Source organism: Harpia harpyja, chromosome 4, assembly GCF_026419915.1.
Source record: "Harpia harpyja isolate bHarHar1 chromosome 4, bHarHar1 primary haplotype, whole genome shotgun sequence".
Classification (NCBI taxonomy): Eukaryota; Metazoa; Chordata; class Aves; order Accipitriformes; family Accipitridae; genus Harpia; species Harpia harpyja.
This window is the reverse complement of record NC_068943.1, coordinates 4,944,043-4,969,164: the sequence shown is the minus strand read 5'-3', so window position 1 is coordinate 4,969,164 and position 25,122 is coordinate 4,944,043. Positions and strand designations below refer to the sequence as shown.

At 39.2% G+C, this 25,122-nt stretch overlaps 1 protein-coding gene across 1 annotated transcript in view; it reads left to right on the top strand.

The window, feature by feature from the left end:
* Nucleotides 1–24,603, top strand: part of UBAC2 (UBA domain containing 2) — a 106,996-nt gene extending 82,393 nt beyond the window's left edge. The window contains exons 7-9 of the mRNA XM_052785712.1: nucleotides 2,451–2,696; nucleotides 17,500–17,622; nucleotides 21,051–24,603. Coding sequence (XP_052641672.1) covers nucleotides 2,451–2,696; nucleotides 17,500–17,622; nucleotides 21,051–21,158 — 477 coding nt within the window. The 3' untranslated portion in view covers nucleotides 21,159–24,603. The remainder of the gene's footprint in view (nucleotides 1–2,450; nucleotides 2,697–17,499; nucleotides 17,623–21,050) is intronic.
* Nucleotides 24,604–25,122: the final 519 nt, after the last annotated feature.

The following is a 25,122-nucleotide window of genomic DNA, read 5'->3' as shown; positions in this document are numbered from 1 at the left end:
TAATTGTTGCTTGCAGTACACTTTTCCTTCTGAGACAAACAAGTCCCAAAGTTCTGAGACTAAAAACATGCTGCTGCTATCTCTTTGCTGTATTTTCTATCTCGAGTTGATAAGAGAATGATTCTGTTTGTGGTTAATGTGTTCAGACACGTGTCAAGATTTGTCATACATTCAGGGAGATGTAGATTTTCCTATCACCACTTGCTTTGTTTTGTTCTTGTGACTTTTTGAACACGTTCAAGATTTAGGGTGCGCTGAAAACCTTAGGGCTTAGACCTTAACAAAGGAGGTGATAAGAGTGAGCAGAGAGAGATCAGTATCTGGGAGGGACATTTGGAAGACATGAGGGAATGCTGTTGTGATGTTGGACAAAGTATTTTGAGCAGGAGCGCTTTCCCTGCCTGGTTACCCCTGTGCAACCAGGAATGCAGAATCCCTGGGATCAAAGAGGAGGCCTGGCTCCATAACCTCATGATACAAGGTGGGAGGAAGGAAGATAATTTGTAGGTTCTGGTGCTGCTTATGCATTTTACATCTAAGAAATCATCAGATTAAATGTGTGTGTAATATTTGCAACCTGGTTCAGTAATTCTTGCTCCCAAAAAAGTAGCCTTCCTGGTAGCCCTATAATCTAGGTTTTCTTGAGTGAGGAGCCTATCTACGTAACTGTCTTGAGACCAGGTGGTTAGCTTCTGAGGGACCTTCTTGCTGGGTAGATACCTCAAGTACTACATACCAAAAGTAGAAGAGTTGCAGAAGTGGTACGAATTTTCCTCCACTTACTCTTTGGCAATTATAGTTCTATCTTAGTTTCCAGCTGATGTGCACAAGTTTTGGTCGTGGGCTTACAGCCATCTAGAACAGTTTCACTAGAGCTGAGGAAAGAATTTCTGAGGTCATGAAGAAGCTTCTGTTCCAGCACCCTGTCATTCCTGGAGTCCAGTCAGGACCTTTCTTTGAGTACAGAAAATTTTTGTTAAAGGCAGCCTTCACTATGATGCCAGAGATTATGGCCTTCCTCTTATCCCACCCCATTTACCTCCTTTCTCATAGCACAAAAAGGTTGAAGGCATTAAGGGTAGTTTAAAACTGTTCTTTCTCATTTTAGAATGGTAGCCTGTGTTTGGTGTTATATCCAACCCTGAGAGCAGTCATAAAATGAAAGTAGAATAAAATGAAGATCAGTGTTTCCCAAAGCAGAATGTATTTTTGTTGCAAGTCTCATTATCTCACTGCATAATTACCAATAACCTTGTAAATAATCTGAAAAATAGCCCCCTCCCAAAGAATGTTGCATTTTTATATACTGTCTGTCTTTGTATATGCAGCAATTCATTTGGTATGTATATACAAATGTCAGTGAGATAAAATAAATAACCCCAGTTAAATAGCTCAGGTGTGGAGTTTCTACATTGCTTCTAGCATAATTGGATTGTTTGGGTATGTTTACGGATTTTGGGGCATTCGTATCTCTTCTGGTTCATTTCACACTGTTGTCATAGCATAATTCTTGTGGCATAACAGACAGTAAATAGCCACAAATACTGAAATGTGGCATAAAGCAGAATGCAGCCTCTGAGTTTGTGCAAGAACTTTGGCCTTTCTGCTGGACTACTTTGGGCACAAGTGGTAGGGCTTCGTAATGGGATTTAAAATGATGGCTGAGTGATTACTGTAGATCATTTATGTATGGGGCGCATGAATTTCTGTTGCTCCTCCTGAATCTGAAATGAAATCAAGCCCCAAGGCAAGCATGAGTGTGAACGCAGGGAATAGGTGTTTTTCTTATAGGTGAGAGAAGGGCATCACAAAAACTGGCTTTTTCAATATCACAGTTTTTAATGAACTGGTTTTTGAACCTTTGGGTTTTTTTCTCCTAGAAGGTAGATGGGATCCTTTTGGAATAAGTCTGTGCATACTCTTAGATTTAACTTCAAATCAGTGGTTTTGCTTTTGTTTTTATGGGAAGGAGAGACTTGGGTGGTAGGGGCAGAATCCTTAAGGGGGGTTGTTTTTCTAGGGAGTGTTTACAATGCTTCAGCATCCTCAAGGGCAGCCTTAATCTTCTCAGGTCAGCATGCAGCATACCCTGACCAGTTCCTTTACTAGAAATGAAAATTTTGTTTGAATTTGACCTGCCTGAGAAAGGGTGTCTTGGTTTGGGCTCAGATACGGAAACAAAAAATTCCAAGCAGCTTTCTGAGTCATAGGCAATGCAGTACACAAATTTAAGAAAGTAACAGTCTGTAGTTGTGGGGAAGTTGGAGGTAAAGAAATCCCCTATCCTTTCTCTGATTCTTGTCTGAGAACTCTGGGTAAGTATAACAAAAAGTGCTTTAAAAAACAGAATGACCAACTGCTATCCGCAGCTAAATACAAAGTATATTTGATGTATTTAAGTTTTTTGGTTTGGTTTTTTTTTTTTTTTAACATTTCATTTTTGGTTTTAGGTTTCTGGTATTTGCTACAATAGCAGTATATTAAAAGTTCATCGAATTCTTTGTGTGCCCAGCTGGGTAGCAAAGATATTTTCTTGGACTCTTGAACCAATCTTCTCATCTGCGGAACCAATGAATGAAGTTCGAGTGGGAATGGGAGCAACAGTTGACATCCAGAGGCAGCAGAGAATGGAGTTATTGGATCGTCAGATCATGATGTCTCAGGTTGCCCAAATGAGGCGGCAAAGGCAGCAGCAGGTATTGATATATGTTCTGTAAGGATTACGTTAAGTTACGGGAAAAATACATGTTTGGTTCATATATACTTTGAGGTTCCTGTTTCTTAAAAAGAATGTATTTCTTTATTCTTCGCCATCAGTTTTTCATAAACTGTTGTACTGCTAATAGGCATTTAAGTGTTTTATATAGCTTTATATGTTAAAACTGCTTCACAAAGTGTAAGCAGAATGTCAGACAATCCTGTAACGATATTGGTACTTCTGGCATTCTTTCACCAAAAATGAGGCTGAAAGGTAAAGTGATTGCCTCTCGGTGATCTTTAGTAAGAGCCATTGTGGAAAGTTAGGAAGTCATAATGCTCCTGACTCTTCTGAGTATTTGTATTGTTAGCATCCTTTTCAGAGAGGTTGAAAATTGTCTATGTAACTCCTTTGTTTGCAGATGTACTTTGAATAATGTAATAATGCCATGTTTAATGCTCTTGTTTTATTTCCTTATTGAATAGAATAGCAGAAGCTTTTTATTTTCTCTGTTTTCGTCAAACCAGCAAACGCAGATATTCACATACTTGGTGTTTTATGGCAGTAAAACAAGGCAGATGATGTCTCCGTTCACTTTTTCCTGTATCTTAGATGTATGTGTTACTACTCTATCAAACGTAGCGGACAACATAGGCCTTGCATTGCTCTATGTGAACATATATTGCTCATAATTTAATCACAGCCTAGCAATTTGAGGTCTTGACTGAGATTCCTCTGTCTGAAACACGGCTCTGTACTAATACACAAGTTCTCTTTGTATTTGAGGTAATGTAGTGAAAGTAGGTATAGCTATGTTACCATTAATAGGTTGCCAGAATCAGAGGTGTGATGGCATAAAGCTTTGGCCAACAACTGGGGTATGAATCTTTGTTTCCAGTCCCTGATAACATAGTTTTGTTTTCCTTGATTTCTTAACGTTTCAGTCTGATGAAATTGTTCCTCGGGTGGAAAGATCCTGATCTACTTTTCTCAATTCCCATTAGAACATTAATCGGTTTTAGCATAAGAACTGAACTAGAAATGACTCAATTCTTGAACATTGCCGTTGTAATAGAAAATGCATTAAAAGTGTCTGTTGGGCTACAAGCTGCTGGGAGGAGTGCAGCCAAGTTTCTTCAGATAGGAGGAAGAAGCCATTTCCAGTTATGAAGGACTATATATAATATATCTTTAATTGCAAAATGTGGTAAATACGTTCAGAACGGTAAATGATAAAAGAAGAGTTGATAACATCTTCTCATCTGCTCCTTTCCTTAGACTATGAACAATGAAAGTGGAAAAATGTCTTTTCATCTTTGACTTCAAATAGACTTCTTTAAAAAGGTGGAGGGGTTTAAATAAAATAAATGAACATTGTTTGAACATCAGTAAGATGCTTCCCTTTACAAGTTGCCGAAACACTTTCAAGTAACAACCTTCATGTTTGGCATTTAACTTGAGTGCAGTCTTTAGTTAACTGATAGTGCTGATCTGTGAAACCAGTGATCGGAAGGCATTGGGATCAATGTATGAATGTTTCAGAGAGGCTCTTCAGAAAAGTTGTGTCATGAAAGCTTTTAACTAGCCTTTTTTTTAATGACTCAGTCACAGAATTTACTGGCCATCAACTAAATCATGAAAAGCATCATTCACAAATGTTGAGATGAAGCAGTAAAAATGAAAAGCAGGCTAATTTCAATCTCAAAATAATATTTAAAAAATTGAAAACCATTTTCTGGATTGCTGTACTTGGGCAATTCTTTTGCCTTCAGAGGCTTGCAACGGTATGATTTGAAGACAGTGGAGTTGAACAGATCACGTTAGAGATGGAATTTAGATGATAATTTTACCAGTGGGAGTCAAGCTGATAAAGAATGCAGATCAATTTCTTAGGGAGGTTTTCTTTGTGAAACTGAAAATAATAAAAGCTGCAAAGTGTATATCAGTCATCAAATATGGCCTTGAATTATATTCTCAGAGAACATTGTGCAGATTTGTGGAGTCCTAATATGCTATCTGTAGGTAATGTGTCATAAGTGAGATAAACCAACATTTTCTCTCCTTCTTTACGTTTTGTTTGGTGAGGGAAGTGAACTTTAACTTTCCTCTGTATGCCATAGTGCAACAATTTTGTTTAGCTGCCCCTTGAAAAGGTGCTCTGCTCATTCCTCTTACTCCTTTGCTCTTCAGTTCATCTGCTTGAGAAAAGAGACAATGAAGTTTCCCTGTATATTGGTAGCATTATGGAAGAACACAAGAACGTGATAGGTGGTTTTAATGGTGATCCATTGTCCGCACAGCATGGGAAAGTGTTCTGGCCATAAGGAGGCCCCTTTCTTACACAGATGCTTTTTGTAGTAAGCTTATTCTTCAGGTCTTTGCAAGAAATTCTGAAGAACGTGAGCCTGACAAGTTATGCAAGCCAACACAAAAAGAGTAAGAGTTTAAAAAAATAATTTAAAAAACCATAACCGGGAAAGAAACTGGGCAAAAAACTTTTCTCATAAGTTGCTTTTACTGTACCTCCAAGATACTGGGATGTAAATAATTTTATCTTTATTTTCCTGCTGTTCACTAAGCTCTTTTATCCAAAGCAAAATTCACTTTGGATGCTTTCTACAAAAAAAAAAAAAACCAACCCCAACCATCCCAGAATTTCTTTACTGGCAATTCTTTGAGCTTTACCTTTCCCAGTCTTTCTCTAGCTACAGTGTTCTGGTCTGGAGGAGCCTGAAGCATGGAGCTGTGCATGTGAGTGCTGGGTTGTCAGACACCCATAACCTCGAGGAGTAGGTTGAGTATGGGGTAGAATTTGAACATAAACCGCCAATTTCATTACTTGATGTACCTCATTTTAGCCCTTAAATGTTCAGTGGTACTGTGTCTGAATATGTTGTTAGAAACTGAAAAAATTATCTTACGTTGCTAGTTTCTCAGGGGAGTGTGGTTGCATGGTGACTGATTTTTGTCTTGGTTTCTAGTTGCTGTGGATACAGCCCTTAAACAGATGGTAGCGTGCATATTGAAAACTTTCTGTTCTTTTTTTTCTTCCATGGAAAATCCTGAGAAATTATGAACTTGTCACAAATGGAGAATTACTGAGCATCACCTCCCTGCACCTTTTGAGGCAGTAGGATAAAATGCGTGCCATATGTATTCATTCCCTCAAAAAATATCAGCTTGCTATTTTGTTACTGCTTTTAAAACTTTAGATTCTTAGTTCTTTTCTTTCCCGCTCTTTTGTCTATCCTGTTTCCTAATTTAAATAATTTATCCTATTTTTCTTTTTTTCCCATTATCTGATCTTTTTTTGCCCTTCATATCACTTTCCCATTTTCATTCCCCACTATGCCATTTTCCTCTCACATTTTCATCATCTCTTCCCCTTCCTCTCCATTGTTTCCCATAGTTTGTGTTTGCTCCTGTACAAAATTCTTCATTTGGGGGAAAGTTCTCTCCCATCGTGTCTCACCACCAGTAATCATTTGCTGATGCATCATGAAGCTTGTAGGATTTTAGGGTTGGATGCCTCCTGCCTTTCTCTTGTTCAGACAAGATGTAGTTGAGGTCTTTGGGCACTATTTTATCCTTTCGATACTGTAATATCAATGAACATTTTGGTCTTCCTCTCCTGACTTTTCTATTTCTTGATCTCTTTCATTTCCCAGCATTTTTTTTCAAGTTTATCCTTTCTGTAACCCAAATGAAAGCTCTGGTGAGAAAAGGGAAGCAGCTGCTGCATCTGTGCACCAGTGTGGCAGCAGGGAGTCAACTTGACTTTCACTTCCTATTGAGAAACTTGGAGGGAGGTTGGCAGATATTTTGCAAGTAGATAAGTAGATAAGGGAGGAGTCTGTGCCTAGGTACTATTGACAACACTGTTGTCGCTAAAGACAGATATGTGGAAGGTGCTGGAAAGTTGCAGAAAAGGTGGTCAGCGCCTTCTGTTGGCAGCTAAGTACCACTTCTCCTTCGAGTGAGCGCTCATCCCTCTGCCCATTCAGGAGGGGCAGTGTATGAACCTCAGTCCCTTCACCTTGTAAAAATGGTTTCTGTATCCGCAGAGCATTTATTCCTTCATTCGTGCGGAGCGTGTTAAAGACACCATGTTCCCTGCTTACTGGTTCCTCTTAAATTTCTTGGCTCAGAAAAGAGCTTCACCAGGTTGCTTCAGACTGTGCGATAAGCCTACAGCCATATATGAAAATCTTCATTTCACTACCTCTTTTCTGCCCTATTGTCCACTTTAAGCTTATTTTGTCTTTTGCTTCCTGTCTTTTTGTTCTTCTATTCCAGCTGCCATTACTTTTCAGTGAGGCCAGATTCTCCTTTGATTCATATCACACGGCATCTCTGTATGAGATTCTACTGCTTGCAAAGACCAGACTTCTTCTATAACAATGTGACTTCCTCTAATTGTTCATTTGTTAGATGTCTTTCTCCTGGGACACTGGAGGGATGCTCTGTGGGTAGGCACACTGAGTGCTTTATTGTTATGGGGAGTCTCATATCCTGAGAAGTGTGCAAGTTTCACATTTTGTCAACTAAGGACTGTGAGGCTCGATCGCTCGTTTACCTTCTGGTTATATGGAAGTGGTAAACTCCTGACCTTGGAAAAAAATAGATTAATGGAGTGAAGACTTCCCTGGCACCAAGAATTCCTCCTCAGGAATGTTATCCTCATTCACGATGGTAGAAAAAAATCCCTCAGTGAATATACTCCCAGATAGTCCATTTCTGCTTTCTCAAAGAAGTGTAAGAACCAGACCTGAGCATATTCTTTAGCTCTCCCACTGGCACTGAGACATACCACTTTGATGAAGTCTTCTTGAATAACTTCACAAGTTTGAGTACCAACAACAAGTCCTTCAAACAGACATTTTGAACCCTGAAGACCTTCTGCAACCTTTATACGTTGCTGGCTCCATATAAACTCTTGCTCTTACGGCCAGGACTTTGGATGGAAGCAGCCTGTTCGTATTGTTCCACAGATGTACGTATCATTGTCCGGAAGGAATCTACCAGACTGCTTTACCTAAATAAACGGGTGAGATTTTCAGCCAAGTGTTACACAGTCTTTTTCTCTATTTAGGTTTCCATTCCAACTAGTCTGTGTTACCTAAGGCTACTTTGGGATTTTGTGACATAATTGAATAGAAACTGCCTTTAGCAACCTTGCCATAAACTTCAAAGACAACTGTACGTAGGGTACCAATAGGATAAAAAAGTTAATGGAGCTCAGACTCCCGAGATGTGTGTACAAGATTTGACATCATATTTTTAAAGAATTCTGTTAACTAGTAAGTGATTTATGGGTTTATTTCAGCCCATGAATGAAGCATGTGTGCTGCAGCAGTAATCGTGGTGGCTAAATTTAGACTCAGTATTCCTTCATTCTTCCCTTCCTCTGCATGCCGATATACGAGTTGACACAACCCAAGCCTTTTTTCAAATCGCAGAAAGCTTCAGTTTTTGTAGAGAAAACAGTATCTTCTCCTTCAGACCTCCGTGAGTCTTTGACTCATCCTTTGCTTTTTGGCACTCTTCTGGCATTTTCTTCTTGCTTATTCTCTGTAATTGTTTAATAATGTTTTCTTTGTGTTGAGAATAATCCTGTTTTTATTTCAAAAGGGGAGCTTTACTGTTAGAGGTTGTTGAGTATAAAAACTGCATGTACTGCTGATGTTGGCATGTGTGAACTCTTTGGTTTTTTAATGTTTCACTTCAATAAGATTTGCAGCAGTTGATAACCCATTGCTATTTAGATATTTCTGGTTTCTTTTTCTGAATAACTTTTTTCATGGATTCTAGGTGTGAAATTAAAAATGATGAATTTCCAGGGTGTTGATTCAGGTAATGAGCAGTTTATGACTCTCTCCTCTACAGACTATCACTTTATTTTTCTGTCTTTTTCATGGAAGTTGGCAATTCCACAAGCTGACAGACGCTAGTAGTACCACTAGTATAAGCTGAATGTGTCTCATTAACAGCCAGTTGTCACAGTCACAAGGCTAACTATCTCTGACTCCTACTCCTCGGTAGCACACCGCTCACACTTTGAACTATCATTTTTTTCTTGGACTGAAATTATGAAATTCTCTTTCAGTCTGACTGGGCTTTTGAGCTATAGCCTTTGAATTTGATTTATTTGTAATCAATTTCCCTGGAGAAGCAGTGGTTGATACAGTGGTTGGACAGCTTCCTAAAGCAAAATATTGTTTTATTTCAAAGGAAATATTTTTTTGAGAAATAGAGTATGTTTATTCTCCTGTGTGATTGTTCTGTATTCTCTTCCTCTAACAATTTAACTTGAGGCAGTTCCCTGGAAAAAACCTCCTGGTGTACAAATCTCCCCAAGCATTTCCAGAGTATGTAATTCTCTGTTGTCTGATCAATTCCTGGTTACAGAAGACAAGTTTCTTTTTAGCTGTACCTGTCACTTCATTTCTGGCTTTGAACATGGGGCAAATAAGGCATCCACTTTGGGGGTGGTTGGTTATTGGATTCCAGGGCTGCTTCTGCTGTCCTTCCAGTCTGCACTGAGAGAGTCTTGATGGGCTATTTCTTTTTCCTAGTGTCATCTTCCATAGCGTGTAGTAAACAAGAAGCATGTAGTTCAGATAGTAAGTGGTCCATCTTAGTATTCAGGTTTTCTGATTAGAACTCTGATATTAACACCTAACAACTGCAGGCAGGTTTCACCAGTCGTTCGTTAATGCACTACCTTTAAGAGGCACAACAGATAAAAAAGTTTCGCGGAACAGTGTTGCAAGTATGACACCATCCTTGTATGTTGACTTTGAGATGTCAACAAAAGGAAGCCCCTCCTATTTGCAACCTAAGACAGAACTTGAATCTTTACATCCCAAAATGGGATGCTAATCTGTTTTTTTCCCTACGTCATCATAGGCTAGCCCTTTATATACTCCGGTATGTGTTTATGCTAGTATGTTGGAGAATTTGGGTTTGAGTTTTCTTTGTGCCCAGTGTTTGTTATCTCAGCTTGTCAAATCAAAACAATTTTGGAACTCTGATTTCTCACTTTTCTTTCAGCCTCTACTTATTACTCTTTGAAAAGGTTTGTGCACAGGAGGTGAATGAAGGTTTATCTGTCTAATCATAATGCTTTAACGACAGTCCACTGTCACCAGTCAACATCCAAAGAGCCATGTAGTAAGGATTAGAACTGTCTTTGTTTTGTGTAAAATGTCTAAAACGGAGCTAACATTATTTCCTCAAGTACAGACTGCGAGTTCATGCTGGTGGACCTGCCTTCAGCATTTGGCTCACTGGACCCCCCCTCCTGATTATCTCACTCAGCAAGTGTTGAATGCCAAACGTAAGAACAGCTCCAAATCATGTCATTCCTTAAAATTTAGCTGGTGATTACGATTGACAGCTTCACCTCTCACAAGGCACTCACTTATAAGATTAATTTTTAATAATGGGAACTTACTTTTCAATATATACCTGAGATTTCTGTGGGAAAAAGTGACAAGGCCCACTGCCAATAGTATGACATGGATGCATGTTTTCAACTGATGTAGCCGTGACCATATCTGTGATGTCACAGCGCCAGCAAGAACCCAGTTTGGATGAAAAACACAAGCAAGGGAAGCCAGGAAGTTTGGAAAAGGAAGTACTTTGAAAAGGTGGTTGAAGACCTGTCTCTGCTGTCTAGAGAAGATCCAAATCCTCATTTATTGTTGCAAACAAAGTCTGAGAGTTCTGCTCAACACTTCCCTGATGTTGGACGAATGAATAACATCAGTGCTCAAAAATGCCATCTTTCAACTTCTGCTTGATATGAAATATCTTTCTTTATTCTTGCCATAATGATTCATCACTTTCTGGTTGAATTACTGCATCACAGCAGTAATGAAAAGTGAATGTTACTGTGATGCACAGTTTGGTACAGAATAGGTATTCACCCTTACTGTAACAGGTTAAATGCAGAGTAGTCTGACTCTTGCAGTGTTCTGAGCTAACCGCCAGTTTTTGGGAGTACCTACATGCCTCTTCACTTACTGCCAGCCAGTCGTGTGTCTGAGCCAAACAGTGGCACCCCTTCCTGCCGTGTGCGACAAGCAGTGGTCTACAGGGCCAAGAGCTTGGGCATGCACAAGTACGCGAGGAAGCGTTCACAGCTGTCTGCATCTGGCTCGAATGCAGTAGCAGAGGCAGCCTTTCCCACCTCGCCTCCAAGGAGCAGACGTGCCTCCCCGTTGGCATTGCTGGCTTCTGCTACTATGAAGGCATCGTGCCTGTGCTGAAATGCCTTCCATTGTCTCTCGGGCAGCCTCAGAGGCCAGATTAAGGTGTTCCTCCTAGATTTCAAAGGAAATAGCTGATCAGGCTTCAGAAAAGACCACATGTGGATTTCTGAACTTCTGTGAAACGTGAGCTCCTCTGGGACAGTGCAGGCATCAAAGTTCAGGATGCAGCAGCTAAGAGTTGGAGACAGAGCCTCTTGGCTAAAGAGACTTGTCTGTAGGATAAATTTCCAGAGGAAATTGGAATATCATTAGAAATTGCTGTAGTGCTTTCCTTGGTGAAAAATTCTTTCCATCATTAAGAACGATGCTCAGAACACTAATACTGTTACATTTCTACTCTCTTTCAAAAGAAGGAAGTTATTAAAGTAAAAAAAAAAACTTAAAAAAAAAAAAAACCAACCTAAAAACCCAGAAGAGTTTTGTCCTCACGGAAAAAAGCAGGCTAGACATTTGAATAAGTCTACTGGAAATTTCAGCATTGCCATTGATCTTTCTTACGCAGTGTTCAGGGCAGCAGGTATCATTGTGTCATTCATGGCTATGCTTTTTCTTTGTTTATATCATTAGTATGTGTACTTTGGAGTCAATTACTTGTAGAAAAATTTAGGTCTGAAAAGCAAATAAGTGTTTCTTGCTTTCAGTAAATTTTTTAAATTGAAGCTTTATATGAAAGAAGTAAGACGATATTTATGTCTGTACCAAGTAATGGCTCTTATGCAGAGTAGCAAATTTTAAAAATGTTACTTTAGAAGATGAAATGCAAAGCAATTTCCTTTTTTTTTTTTTCTTTTTTTTTTTCTCTTGCTGCGGTTGTTATGTTAAGAAAAGGTGAACAGGACAGATATCAGGAGGTGCTTCCTGTTTGTGCAAACAGATGGCGAGTTGGCATTAACCATATACATGAGATAACGTTATCAAAATATCTTAACCACATGCATCACTTTCAAGAGGACTTTTATAAAGCATTTTCTTTCATTTCTTTTGAAATTAGTCTAATTAAAATATGTGCAGATGTGACAGCTACTTAACTGGATATTTGTTAATTGTCCATAATACAACATTTTTAATTGTCAAGCTTTGGATAAGAAGTGCTTTTACAAAATATGCCATGGCAGGTATGTGTATGGGAAGCAGGTAGACCTGCTTTTCAAAAAGAGAGGAAGGAGATTACATGAAAAGACATGGCATAACTGGCGTTTTAGCAGGCTGTACAGAGACATTTGCTAGCTCTAGATACCTCTTCCTTATTCTGTAGGAAAGGAGGATACTCCTTTCCTTGTAAACAGTATTGTACCAGACACCATAAAAAAAAAACAAACCCAACACCCAAAACAAAAAAAGACATCAAGGATGTGACCTCATAAGCACAACTTCAGTACGTAAAGCCCCGGCACCTATCCAAGAATAAGTCATCAATATGGCATTTCCTTACAATCTTTTCTGCAATGAAGAGCTGCTATTTTCCCATTCCCTTAATCCAGTCCTTTGTTAAATCTCATTCTTTGGTCATCTAAACTTGGGACCAGTTTGTTGTCTTCCTGTAACAGAAGTTCCAACATCACCAGTGTTCTCCTAATCCACTTGTAGTAGTGACTTATCAGAGACCGATAAAATGGTCTCCTTGGTATGTTTGTCTCCTATCAGGCAGTAACAAAGAATTTACAATCAACCGATTAACCCAGTCTTTGCACTGCTAAACCAAAGGAAACTGAATTTTTCTTTAGTTAAAAATTTACAACCTAGGAGTAAGGGAGGAGGAAGGGCTGATAGGGGCCTTTCTTAGGTGTGTCCGACACCTTTGTAGTCAAATAATTAATGAAGCAGTCTTTTTGTCAAGTGTTTTTCCTGCTGCAATGTGGAAGACTGTGTTGCAGACAGAAATAAGGGTCCGGTCACCAATTTGTACAAAGTATTTTTATGAATGATAGTCTGTAGACTGAACTTTTCAGTGCTTGTCTCTCTCTAGTAGCACAGCGGTCAGGACTTCCAAAACAGAGTTTCTGACTAACGCCATGAAAACAAGTATGACAGCTGGCAATGGAGACTAGATGTTCTTCACAGCATCCCGCTGCAGGCCCTGGGACCAGTGCATGCAAATTGATGGGAACCTTCAGCCTCTTGACTACAGTGAGCTTGGGGCTGTTTTCATGCCATAAGCAGAGAGGGCCACCTTGAGCCTCTCATCCTGCAGCACAAACAAAGCAGTGGAGGAATTAAATGCAAAAAAAAATTTCCTTTTGCTATAGTAAATCTTGCAACATTCGCACAATTGGACATGGAAAAATTGGACTAAGGAAGCTGACGTGAACAAGAAATCTTACCTTTGCGTAGAAAATGTGACAAGTGGCTACTGTCCAGAGCACTGACTGGGGGAAGGCATTGGTTTATGTTGTGTCCCCGAGTGCCCCAACAGGCTCTCTAGGGGTTTGGCTACCTGTGCTGAGGGCCAGCTCCGGTACAGTACAGCTCTTCAGCCTTGGAGCAGACTTGTGTGAGAAGGAGCTGTGGTTAGAAATACCTGTGAGAAGCCTTGTTGGGGCCTCACCCACTTCGACTGGGAGTCGCTTTTAAGTTCAGATCCTTGCCCTTGGTCCTTGCTGAGCTTTGTGGATACACATGTGCCAACCAGTGTATCTCCCTCCCTGCTCCTGACCCATTGACTTTGACTTCTAGGCTTGATCTTACACCTGCCCGGCAGTCTGGACTTTTGGCTGACCATGGTTACTGTCACTGGACCTGCTTTGCTCTTCTCACTTGGATCCTGTGGGAACACAGCACGTTTCGGTGAGGCCACTGCCTCTGCTTGCCTTGTTGTCACCCTTGGCTCTCAGCTTCCCTTTCCTCTTGGAGCAGCACCTGCGCTTGCTGCTCGCCAATACCTAAGATTCAGGATGAAGAAAAATGTCACCTGAGATAATCTCGGTGCAAGATAGCCTGAGTCTGTCAGTTGTGGAAACTAGCCCTGAATGTAAGAGGTTTTAAGGCATCCTCCTTACCTACTCCTAAGTCATGTTAAGTCCCAGCCCCCAAACCATTTAGTATTAAACTTAATTTTTTTTATAACAAGTGGACAAACCAGCATCATAGAAGAACTGCCTGGATTTCATTAAATGGATTGGACTGGCAGACACTTCTCACTGAAGGTGCTGCTCAGGAAAGGAGCTGACATACTGGACCCTTGATCATCCTCACTGCTTAATTCTTAGCTCCTTTTCTTCCTCTGTTTTGGACCACTCCAGATTGCTCTGTTACCTGAGACAAGGCTCCTGTGGAGGATAAGGAGATGGGTGTGAGCTCATCTGTGCTGTTGGGTGCTGGTGCCAGGGCTCAAGTATATTGTGAAATGCATAAATATTGTTTGCTGATTCCCCAGTAGGGACTTTCAGGTGGTTTAGAAGCATCACTTAAATAAATGCGTCAGATTGGATATCTTCATGTGAAATCTTCCTGACTTCTCGCAGAGTAAGTGTGTTAGCATGGTCAAAACCACTGTAATAGAGAAATTGTCGTAAAATTATGAAGGGGATGTCTGCAAAATCATTTCTGTGAGGCAAGGAGGAGTATTGGTCTGGAAATCTCCTTCTGCACACTTTTTTAACTGGAATTTGCGATATTTACTTAATTTAAGACATTTTTTGCTGTTTGCTTTGGGTCAAATTAAACTTCACAGATCTTCATGTATTTCTGCTGTGATAGTTAAAGTTGTCTGAAAGTCTTTACACAGTCACCATCCACACTGGAAATCGATAGCCTTGATCTCCGTCTTCTGTGGATCTGAGTCATTAGCTGCGCTTCCTAATTTTTCCTTACCTTTACTGTACGGGATTGGGCACAGTACCAGTCCCATAGTTCCTGCTGCTGTTCCCCAAACCTCTGCTCTTTCGAGCCTGACTTTGTGCGTGTCTATCATGTAATTAGAGGCAAGTCTGTGAGGGGAAACAATTTTCTTGCAGTCAAGATAAAGAAGCCTAATGTGCCTGGTTTTGGTGCAGTTTGTAAAGTAATACACAGATGAGAAGTGGACCATAATGTTGGGATTAATCCTAAACATAAGTGTTCATATACCATTATAGTTAAGAACTGATGGGTTATGTTTGTCGCAATTTCCAAAGGTAATTGAAATATTCTGAGGGCAACTGAAAAAGATCTTTTCACAAGTATTTTGATCTAAGTTTTCTAGTCTGTTATTTCTGGGAAAGAGTTCGCGGTCTTCATGTGGATCTCTTCTGAATACATGAGTCCACATCTGTAGTTTATCAAGATGTCTGCTGTAAACTTTCAAAACCAAATAGTTACCTTGGTAAGGAATCTGCTTTTTTTTATTGAAAGTAATGAATTCTGCTTATGTTAATTTAAAATGCTTTGTAAGTTTAGGCTAAGGAAGTAGACATGTCTCTGTAGTGTTAGGTGACAGCACGCAAGACAGGGACAATGCAAAACCAAATTGGAATAGGCAGCTCAGTATTGAAGCTGAGGGCATAGCTGGAAAGGTACGTTTATTTCAGTCTTCAGATACGCTGGGATACTGCTAAATTAATACATTTATTGTAGATTTTATATTTCATATACATTATTCTGTATGACTTCTGGTGCTTCAAAGGAATGTCTCATAGTGCTGTTGGCATTTTTCAATTCACCGATTTAATGTGAATGACCCGTGGAAGCGTTATTTTCTCTTCCTCAGGTCTTTTCAAAAGAATGAAAACAGGCAAAGCAGCATTAGTGCAGTGTTCTTGCTGAACTATAGAGCTTAGCAGACTTTCAGAAATTCAACGTTAATGAACTAAAACTCAACATAATTCTGAGTTAAGGGAAATTATAGATGGGGAAGTACAGGATGTGATTTTCTAAGACCACGGAGTAGTGCCATGGTGTCAGTAGAAGGTCTGACATTCCTTTCTGGGTTTAAACTACAAACCAATTCTCCTTTTTACTACACTACGCTGTTTGGCTAATGCAAGGCTTATACAGAATCCTTTGGTTAAAACCTCATGACTTTTAAGCAAATGTTTTATGCAGTACGCTAAATAGAAATGTAGACACATAATCATTTTTTAAATTCAAAATCACGAACAGTGGAAACTATGTCTTGAAAACCAGTGATGACTCCTAGCTATTGCACATCTTCACAGGGAAAAATGTGCTCTAGTATATAAGGGACTGGAACCGTTCACAAGCCAGTGTTTCAAATCTCGTGACTCCCCAAATGTTTTTTTAAGTGTGCTATTGCACTGCCCCCTGTGGTGTCTGGGCTGGTTGGGTCTCCTCTGGAGAGAAAGGAAGAAAACAAAGGAAAGGGCTGGAAAACTTTTTTTTTTTTTTTTTTTTTTTGGTCTAGGAGCGGGTTTACCTGCTGCTAATCTGATTGAGCAGAGAGCATTTAATGCTCTAGGGGTACATAAAGGCAGGAAGAGCCCTCGCTGAGAGAGAAAAGAAAAACCTCTTAAGAGGAAGGTCTTCTGAGAAACGACATTATAGAACTAAAATAGAGCAACTAGAGGAAGGAAGTCCCTGTCCTATACATACAGAAAGGGAGGGGGATCTTCTCCATAGTAACGGAGGGAGCAGGGGAGGAGGAAGAAGACAAGGCAAACTGCAAAAAGTGTTTTAACAAATTGTATAGAAAAGAGAGATTTGTGGTTTGCTCTTCTTCCCTGCTTGCAGGGCCTGTGGTTTTGGTGTGACACAATTAAAAAATGTTTGTTTAAGCTAATAAAATGAGGATTAATTATTTCTGGACAATTATAAAGCTTGTACTTTAGTATTTGTACTTTATATTCTAAATGTCTTACTATTACAAGACTTGAAGCTTGGTTGTTAAAAGAAAGTTTCAGTTCTGTGATTTACACCGTACATATGTTGCTGCTGTGTATTTGTATTATTACTCTGTAGTTAAAAATGTTTTGGCACTGGAACACGGCCAGATTTTGCAATGTTATTTAGTAGGCGGAAGTTAGGTGAGGTGGTCTGTGCGTCTGTAATAGTCGTGTTGGTGTCACAGAAGTAATCACTTGCATGGAAATCACAGGTATCCTGAAGGTTGGGCTGCTTCTGAGTTTCCTGATGTGGTTTCGCTGATGCACTGAGAATCCGTTTTTGCTTTTTCCTCTCTGTTATTTCTTGCACTCTTTCTCCCTGGTTAACTCCAGCGGCAGTCTTGCAAAACACTTGCAGGACCCAGTGTTCCATCTCTGGCCAGGCAAATCCCCATCAGTAAAGAGAGCGATCCTTCAGCCTCAGAAATCTAGCACTGTAGTAAACCAAATCTTTCACAATGGATGTGAAACATCCTTTCCTCCTTCTGTTAGTACTTTTCCTTAATTTACAGCCATTACTTTTAATAACTAGTAAAGCAGTAACCAGTCCCAATTTCTACTTCGTAAGACATTGCAGCAGTTTTTGTTGTTTAAAATAAAGTATTTTACTCAAACGTTTGCCTTGCGTATTGTGTGGGATGGATGATCTTTTTGTTTAAAAATATCTGCAGTTCTTTTTGCAAAGACTGACAGCAGTGTCTGGTTTCAGGGTGGGATGATTAACTGGAATAGACTGTTTCCTCCTTTACGTCATAGACATAATGCGAATTACCAAGATCATCGCCCATCTGAACAAGACACACCTCCACCTACCGAGGTTTCTGAAGAGCAGGTAAACATTTTTCTATTGTAAAATGGCATTTAAAAAAACTGGTTAGGAATTACCTCTACTAATTTTTTATAATCTGTTGACACAGTTTCTTAAACGTTCTCTATAGCAGCACAAGTTAGAATATCAGATAACAGTCACAATACAGAGACAGCAAATTGTCATTACCATCCAAACCAGAGTTACAGATCAACTTGGGAGTTTCTGCTTTTATGTGTAACTGCTTGTCTTTTGCATTTAAAGATGAGACAGTTTCACTAGTGGGGGCTATTCAAATCTGATAAAATAAATGTTTCAAAGAAGAAAGAATGACAAATAGATTTCATTGTTTGTCTTGTAGACATGCAGGTTTTCCTTCACTGAGGTCTCCAGCTTAAGTTTCCAATTCAGTCATGTAGTTTTTTGGAATTAAAGTTTTGGAAATAAGTTTTTTGGTCCGAAACTTGGATGTTTCCCTCAATAATGTGGTTGACTGACTTCACATAGTGATGCCATAGAGAAGTTTGTGTTTTTTCTATCAAGTATAGATTTAGACTTACTGTATGGATTTAGACTTACTGTATGGATTTAGATTTTTAGATTTTTATTGATAGTTTTCTTCTCAAAAGAGAGGATGATTTACTAGGAAATTTAAGAATTTAAGATTGGTCTTATTTCTATATTCGGATTTATTGCATACAGTCAAGTTCTCTGGTTGTAGCCTATCTATGCACCTATGTAGCAGTTAGGTGCGTTAGCCATTTTATAGTCTAAGTTCTCTGCTACCCTTGAACAAGAGTAGGTTTCAAGGGTGAGTTTTTCTTTCCCTTTTTCCTTTTTTAGGGAGATAAATCAACACTTGCTAGCATCATGCTGTCATTTCTAGTTAGTTTAAAATGAGCTTGTCCCAACCAGAAATCTTTGCTGTGATCTGATTTCTAGTTTTGAGCCAATGTTAGATTATATTCAAAATGTTCAAAACTTTAACTGCATTGGTGGTTTTGACTGCAACCCTGCTGGGCTATGTCCAAAAAGGAAAAAAAAATAAAAAAGAAAAATAAAACCCCCACACCAAAGAACACCTGGGACAAAACCTAAAAACTTAGTTTTGGCCAGCCTGAAAGCCTACTCGGTGCCAGGTATGGGGTGGACCAAAAGATCTACCTGCTGGGTGGGTTTGTTTATTTGTTTTATTGACAAATTCTGCTTATGAGAACTTTTATTGTTGGGCTGGAACTAATGAAATAGTTATTACTCTGACTTGTGCTGGATTCTTACCCAAAGCCTTTAGGTCCAGACTTATGAAAGCAATATATGCTTATATTTTCTAATGCATGGAAGTTGTAGAGCTCACCTGATTGCTGTCATTTGCAGTGCTGTCTAGTTACCCTGCAAAAAAAGTAATCTAAGCACTTTTGATTTCTCAGGACTGTACCAATAACTGCACAAGTTGTCTTCAAATGGCAGAAATGCAAGGTTTTCTTCTGTTCTTCAGATTAAAATTTGCAAGCATTTGCAATGCTTTTGGTACAAAAATCTCTGCATTTCTTGTGGGTTTTTTAGCACCTTAAATTACCGTTACCAGTATACGTGTCTGTTTCCTGGAGCTGGATTCAGTTCCTGTGGTTAAAATATTCTCAGACAAAAAGCTTTTTGTTGTTACAATCTATTCCCTGTGATGCTCGCTGGATATTTCTGTAAATGGGAACATTGCAGTTCCATCCACCACTTGTTAAGGTTAGAATTCATGGCAACTGCAGTAAAAACCTTTCTTCTGAAACGTCTTTCTGTGGTTAGCTTTTATTCCACTGCCTGCCCTTTTTCTCATAAAAAAACACAATCTTAGATGAAAAATCAGACAGAGGAAACTTCAGAAAGTTACGGGTTATGAAATCCAGTTTGAAGTTACACTATTGTTGCAGAGGTGTCGAAAGTAGCAATTCATTTCTCTCTCTACAAGAAGGTGAGAAACTGACATTGGGTTGTAAGGGGGGGAAAAGGGGGAAAGGCACAAAAATGATCAGTACCATATTTGATATTCTGACAACCAAGGCAGCCATTTTCGAATGTTTTGTAGCAGTGTATTTAGATTAAGAAAAGGAGGACCCCCACCTCTGGGCATACTTGGCAGTAGTATGTTTCTCAGTAAGCTGCCAAAACAGAGAATATTAAAAATACTAAAAGTTCTGGACGTGTCTTAGAGGAAGGGGAGGTTGCTTTTAACGGCACCTTTCTTTTAAAAGGCATTTAAAGTACTTTCAGCGCCAGTGCACATTGCTTTTGCACCCTGGGAAGATTGCTCCTGAGATGTAAATGGCCTCTGCCGCGTCCCTGCTCAGCTTCATTCTGCTGCTGCAGGCTCCGTACAAGCAGAGGAGGAGCAGTGGTAGCTCGCAGACAGCTCCTGTAGCCCAGGACCTCCAGGTTCAGGAGCTGTGGTGTCTGGTCACAAGGCTGTTTGGAGCAGGATGGGGAATGCTTTATGCTGCCAGTGGCCACAGTTAATTTTACGTGCTGCTCCCTGCACCCTCTCGCTTTGTTTTTCCCCCCTCTGGAAGATTAACCATAAAAGTGGATGAGTTCTACTGTGACTTTTGGTCATACCTAATTGAGAATTGTAGATTCTAAATGTACTTTAGATTGGAATTTAACTGTACTTTAAATTTGGTTATACATACATAGCTCTTTACATGTGATAGTTTGAATATCTGTTAGCACAGAGCAAAAAGGCTGGGTGTCGAGTACATGATATTATGAAGAGGTGTGGTCAAGTCGTTACTGATTACCAAAATCACTGTCTTAATGTGCCCTTTTCCAGGTAATTCTTCCATCAAATGTCACTGACTTACACTGTTTTGAGAATGTGTAGAATCCTTTGAAGAATTTTACTGAACCCATTTAAGTATTGTACTGCCTCTGTTTTAGGGCTAACTTTCAGGTTTATTTTAAAAACTACCCAGAATGAGGTTTTTAATGCCATCTGAAGAAGTAGGTCTTTTCAAGGAAAGTAGAGCTAAGGATGTCCAGACAGGTTTTCGCATCTGCTGTAAAATTCTGTATTTTGGTCAGTGTCAGGTTCTTGAGGTCCTGTTCTTGTCAAGAGCAGCAAGCCCCAAGGTCAGATTGTAGTTGTCATGTGTGGTGCCATACTTTCTATTTTACTCTTATTTCAAAACTGGACCAGCTAGGAAAATACAGGTGTGGCATTTTAAGCAAACGGTTGGTTTTGGATAAAGTATCAGAAAGCAGTCATCTCTTTGGCAATGTTCTCAAGCATATTGTCCCAGATATGTCTTTGTGACAGTGCATAGCCATGCTTGCTTACTCTCTGAAAAAGTAAGCTTTTGAACAGCCCGATCAGTGGAAAAGAGATCTCTGACACTGTTAACGTGACTAATGCGCACACAGCATGAATAAAACTCTAAACTGTTGTTATGTTATTTCTTTTCTAGGTTGCACGACTTATGGAAATGGGCTTTTCCAGGGGAGATGCTCTAGAAGCCCTGAGGGCTTCAAATAATGACTTAAATGTAGCCACTAATTTTCTACTGCAGCACTGATGGTTTTGAGTGTGAAGGAACTTCACTTGATGGGTTTGTACACGTTTGGAAGAGGATCAAAGCCACCTGCTGGACAGACTCACGAAGGTCATCCCCGCAAGAGCGTGAGAAAAAGAGAAACTGGCTCCCCGTGACTGGTGATTCAAAGGGATGTTAATGAATGACGTGAACTGTTCCCAAGCCTTCAGATCACTTGGTGGTTTCTAGTCTGGTTATCCTTTTCAAAGTAACTTTAGTTTCTACTTATTACTGGATATCACCTAAATTTATTTTTAAAATAAAGTAGGTGGGTTTTTTCTTGTAAATCCTTGTTAGACATGTTATCAGACTTAATGACTACAAAAAGAAGCTCCAACAACCACAACAACTAGATTCACCTATTAAGAAAAATTGTATTTTCTTCATTTACCAGTCTAATTTCTCTAGCTTACATGTTATTTTACAGTACTTGATTTTTGATGACAGTAATAAGAGGTTTGAAGATCACTTCGTTTTCAACTCAGTAAAGGGTTATGGGACTATTATGTCATTCTTTGGAAAGTTTTATTAATGCCTGCAATATTTTATTTCTTGAATTCCTTTTTAAATAAAAGTTGTCATTCAGCACATAATACACAGACAGGATGAGAGAAAATTCATGTGCGTGTTGCAGGCTGTGGTAAGTGAGCGCTGTAAATTTAAATTTTTACAAACTGAGTGAATTGCTAGTCAGATACAGGTCATGAAGATACTCACTGGAAGCAATAAAGGTGAATCAAATGATACAGTAAGATCAGAACTGAAATGATTTGAATGACTTCATGTCTAATTCACACTGACTTCTGTAACGATGGATGTATGCTCAGTGTCCTATGTGCTGGTTTCATTTTTTGAGCTGGCTATATACTGTCTTAAAAGAAAATGATAAAAAGCTAACTTTTCTATATATAGTTCTAGTTTTCTACTGTCAAAGACGTGGATGACCCTGCATTTGCTGAATCCTCACTGTCTGAAGCAACTTACTGTTGATCACAGGCTGGAATATTAACCTTAAGGGTGATTCAGGCTAACACAGGAGGTAACAGGACGGTAATGCCAAGGTAGTACAATATTGGTTTTGAAGTTTAGATTGATAAATAAGCTTGCTTGGCTTGACTCTCAGAAGTGCTCTGTATTAGCACCTTAGGAGTTTCAGGAGGTGGGGTGGAGAGAGGAGCACACCTCTATAAAACTAAGCTGAAGTAATACAAGATTGCCAGCTGCGTCTCCGTGAAACCAATTTACACATGTATCTCAAGCATTTAATGTATGTTTCTGTATGTACTTGTGTTTGTATATCCTGTGTATATGTGTCTATTTATATACACACAGGCATATTTAATGCATACATACATTTAGAATAAGATATAGGTCATCAGAAGCATAACAAAGGCAATAGCAGGTGCAAAGGGGAGGAGGTGAACGAATACAGGAGAGAGAAGGGATGTTTTGGAAATCCAGATGAACACATGTGTACCAAAGTACAGATCTGCGCAGTCTCACTTGGCCTGGGCAATTACAGGACAGGATTTAGGGAGAGAGAGATACCTTTCTTTTTCTTTTTTAGTTAACTGAAAAAACTGAAAAAAGTCCTACAGGCGTCCAAGTCTTTATCCAGAAATGACATCAAATTTGTGCAGCTTTTGGCACATGACATAATTTTTAATAAAGTCAATGTCCTGTATGTACTTTTTGGTATTTTCTGGGGTGGGTGGGAATAAGGGGTTTTGGAATGACCCTGTGTTTTCCTGGACTTTGATCAACCTCCTTCAGGGTTTGGCTTGCTGCTATGATCACATTATTTAGGCAGGGTCTGCTTTTTAATTGAAAGGTTTTGTTTGTGTGAAGCTGAGTGGCTCTGTGTGTGTGTAGGTTAAAAACATTTCTGGACCCAGAGAACTCTGGAAACCTGCTGTCTGAGAAAGCAAAGGGCAAATGTAAGAAAAAAAGCCCTAGAATAATTTGTATATGCAAACTAGCTAAATGTTTTGAAACAAATACAGGTTTTAATTTTGAAACATACAGATTCTTCCTTCACAAGTATTTTACCAAAAGTAGCAATAAAGACTAGTGAATTACTTCAGAAGTCAAATTTTGTCTGTAGGAAATAATACCTAGCCCAGGGTAAATTAAATATGACCTGTGCCCTTTCAGACATTGCCCTGCTCTAGGGACAAGCACAAAGAGCATTTATTCCTTGGAATTTTAAAACGCATTGAGTGGCATCTGGGACCTGTAAGTGGATATTCTCCAAGTCTAAATCCTTTCTTACTGTTATCTGTACAAGGGGTATCCCAAATGTGGAAAACCCCATTTTGCTGGGCATTTCACAAAACATGGTCAAACATAAGGGGTAAAATTCAGGCCATGGTGATGTCAGTTGAAAACTCCCTTTGACATCTGTGAGAACAGTTTGTGCTCAAAATGCTTCCAGGGTTGTGATTTCCAATTTAAAAAAAAAAAAGAAGAAGTGGTAAAAGGAGGAGTCTTGGATGCTGTTGAACACAGTTCCTGTTTCATGCAAGAACTGTAGAAGGAAGATTCATACATTAGAGCTGGAAAACAACTCGATTTCCACTTGATGGTGAAACTTCCGTGGACCATTTCTGGGAATGCAAGGAGCGTGTTCTTCACAGCCTATGCAGTGTTTCTCCAATACAGTTTTGAATGTTTCATTGGACAGTTTCCATTTTGTGTGTGACGCAATATTTTTTAGGCAGCGAGAGAATGCAGAATGCTTTTCTACGGAGAGGATTTTAAGTCCCTAGGAAATTTACACTGGTTTTAGTAAAGCCGAGATTTGGTATTGAAATAAAAGCAGTTGCTGCTGTTAAAATTTCTCTACTAGACTGGGAATGTTGTCTTTTGAGACAGCATCGGAGTAATTTATCGGGGACTTTCCTAGACGGTTATGTGATACTTTGAAATACACCCACAGTGAGGTTTGTATTTGTGGAAATATGCCTGCTAAGCCGCCAGGTTCTCAAGCCTTAACTCTTTGCTAAGATTCAGAATGATTGGGCTCCATACTTACCAAATCCCATTTTCCTCTCCCAAAACAAGTGTTAAAGGTTGCCTGCTACTTAGTGAGCACTGTCTGACTGTTGCGGCTGGTTCATGTACCAACCTGTGCTGTCTAGTGCTTGTCTGTGCCTTTGTGAACGTGTGATGGAGAAAAGGTCTCGTTATTTTTGTCTGAAGCAGAAGAACAAGCAAGCAAAACATATTGCAAGTTACTGGGCAAAGGGCAACATATTTGGCTTTCCTGTTTGTGAGTGTGTATATATGTGTATATGTATATGCATATATATGTGTGTATGCATATGTATATATACAGAGAGCGAGTGAGAATATTTATGTATTGGTTTGATGAATTTAACTGGAGCTAAGAGTTTGTTGAAGAAAATTAAAAGTCTGTATTCAAAGACTCCCATCTCTCAAACATGTGTGTATTTGGAGTATGTATGCAGTTGCAAAGGCACCCAAATTTGAAAACACCCAGAACTACCACTGTCATGTTGTAGGGGTACTGCACCTGTTCAAGGATAAATAAATGCACAGTATTCATTTGAACTAACAGAGGTTTTTGATAAGTGCAATTAATTTCTTGTGTGTGTTCTTCCACAAGAAAAACCTAAATGAGATTAGCTTTCTTTAACTGGGTAGCCATAGTAATAAGCATTTTATATAAACTAGTATAAATACTATTTTGTTAGGAGAGTCACATGAACACACAAACACCATATGTGTTTATATATATGCACACATATATGCATATTTTTATATATATATATATATGCTTACTTAAAACATACTGGGTTTGGTTTAATTTTTAGTGGGATTCCATTCCTCCTGTTTCCATATATAAAGGGATGCTTTGACCAGAGAAAGTCCACTCTTAATTGGAATTCAAAAAGGGTAGGTGCCACCAGTACTTTTCAGTCCG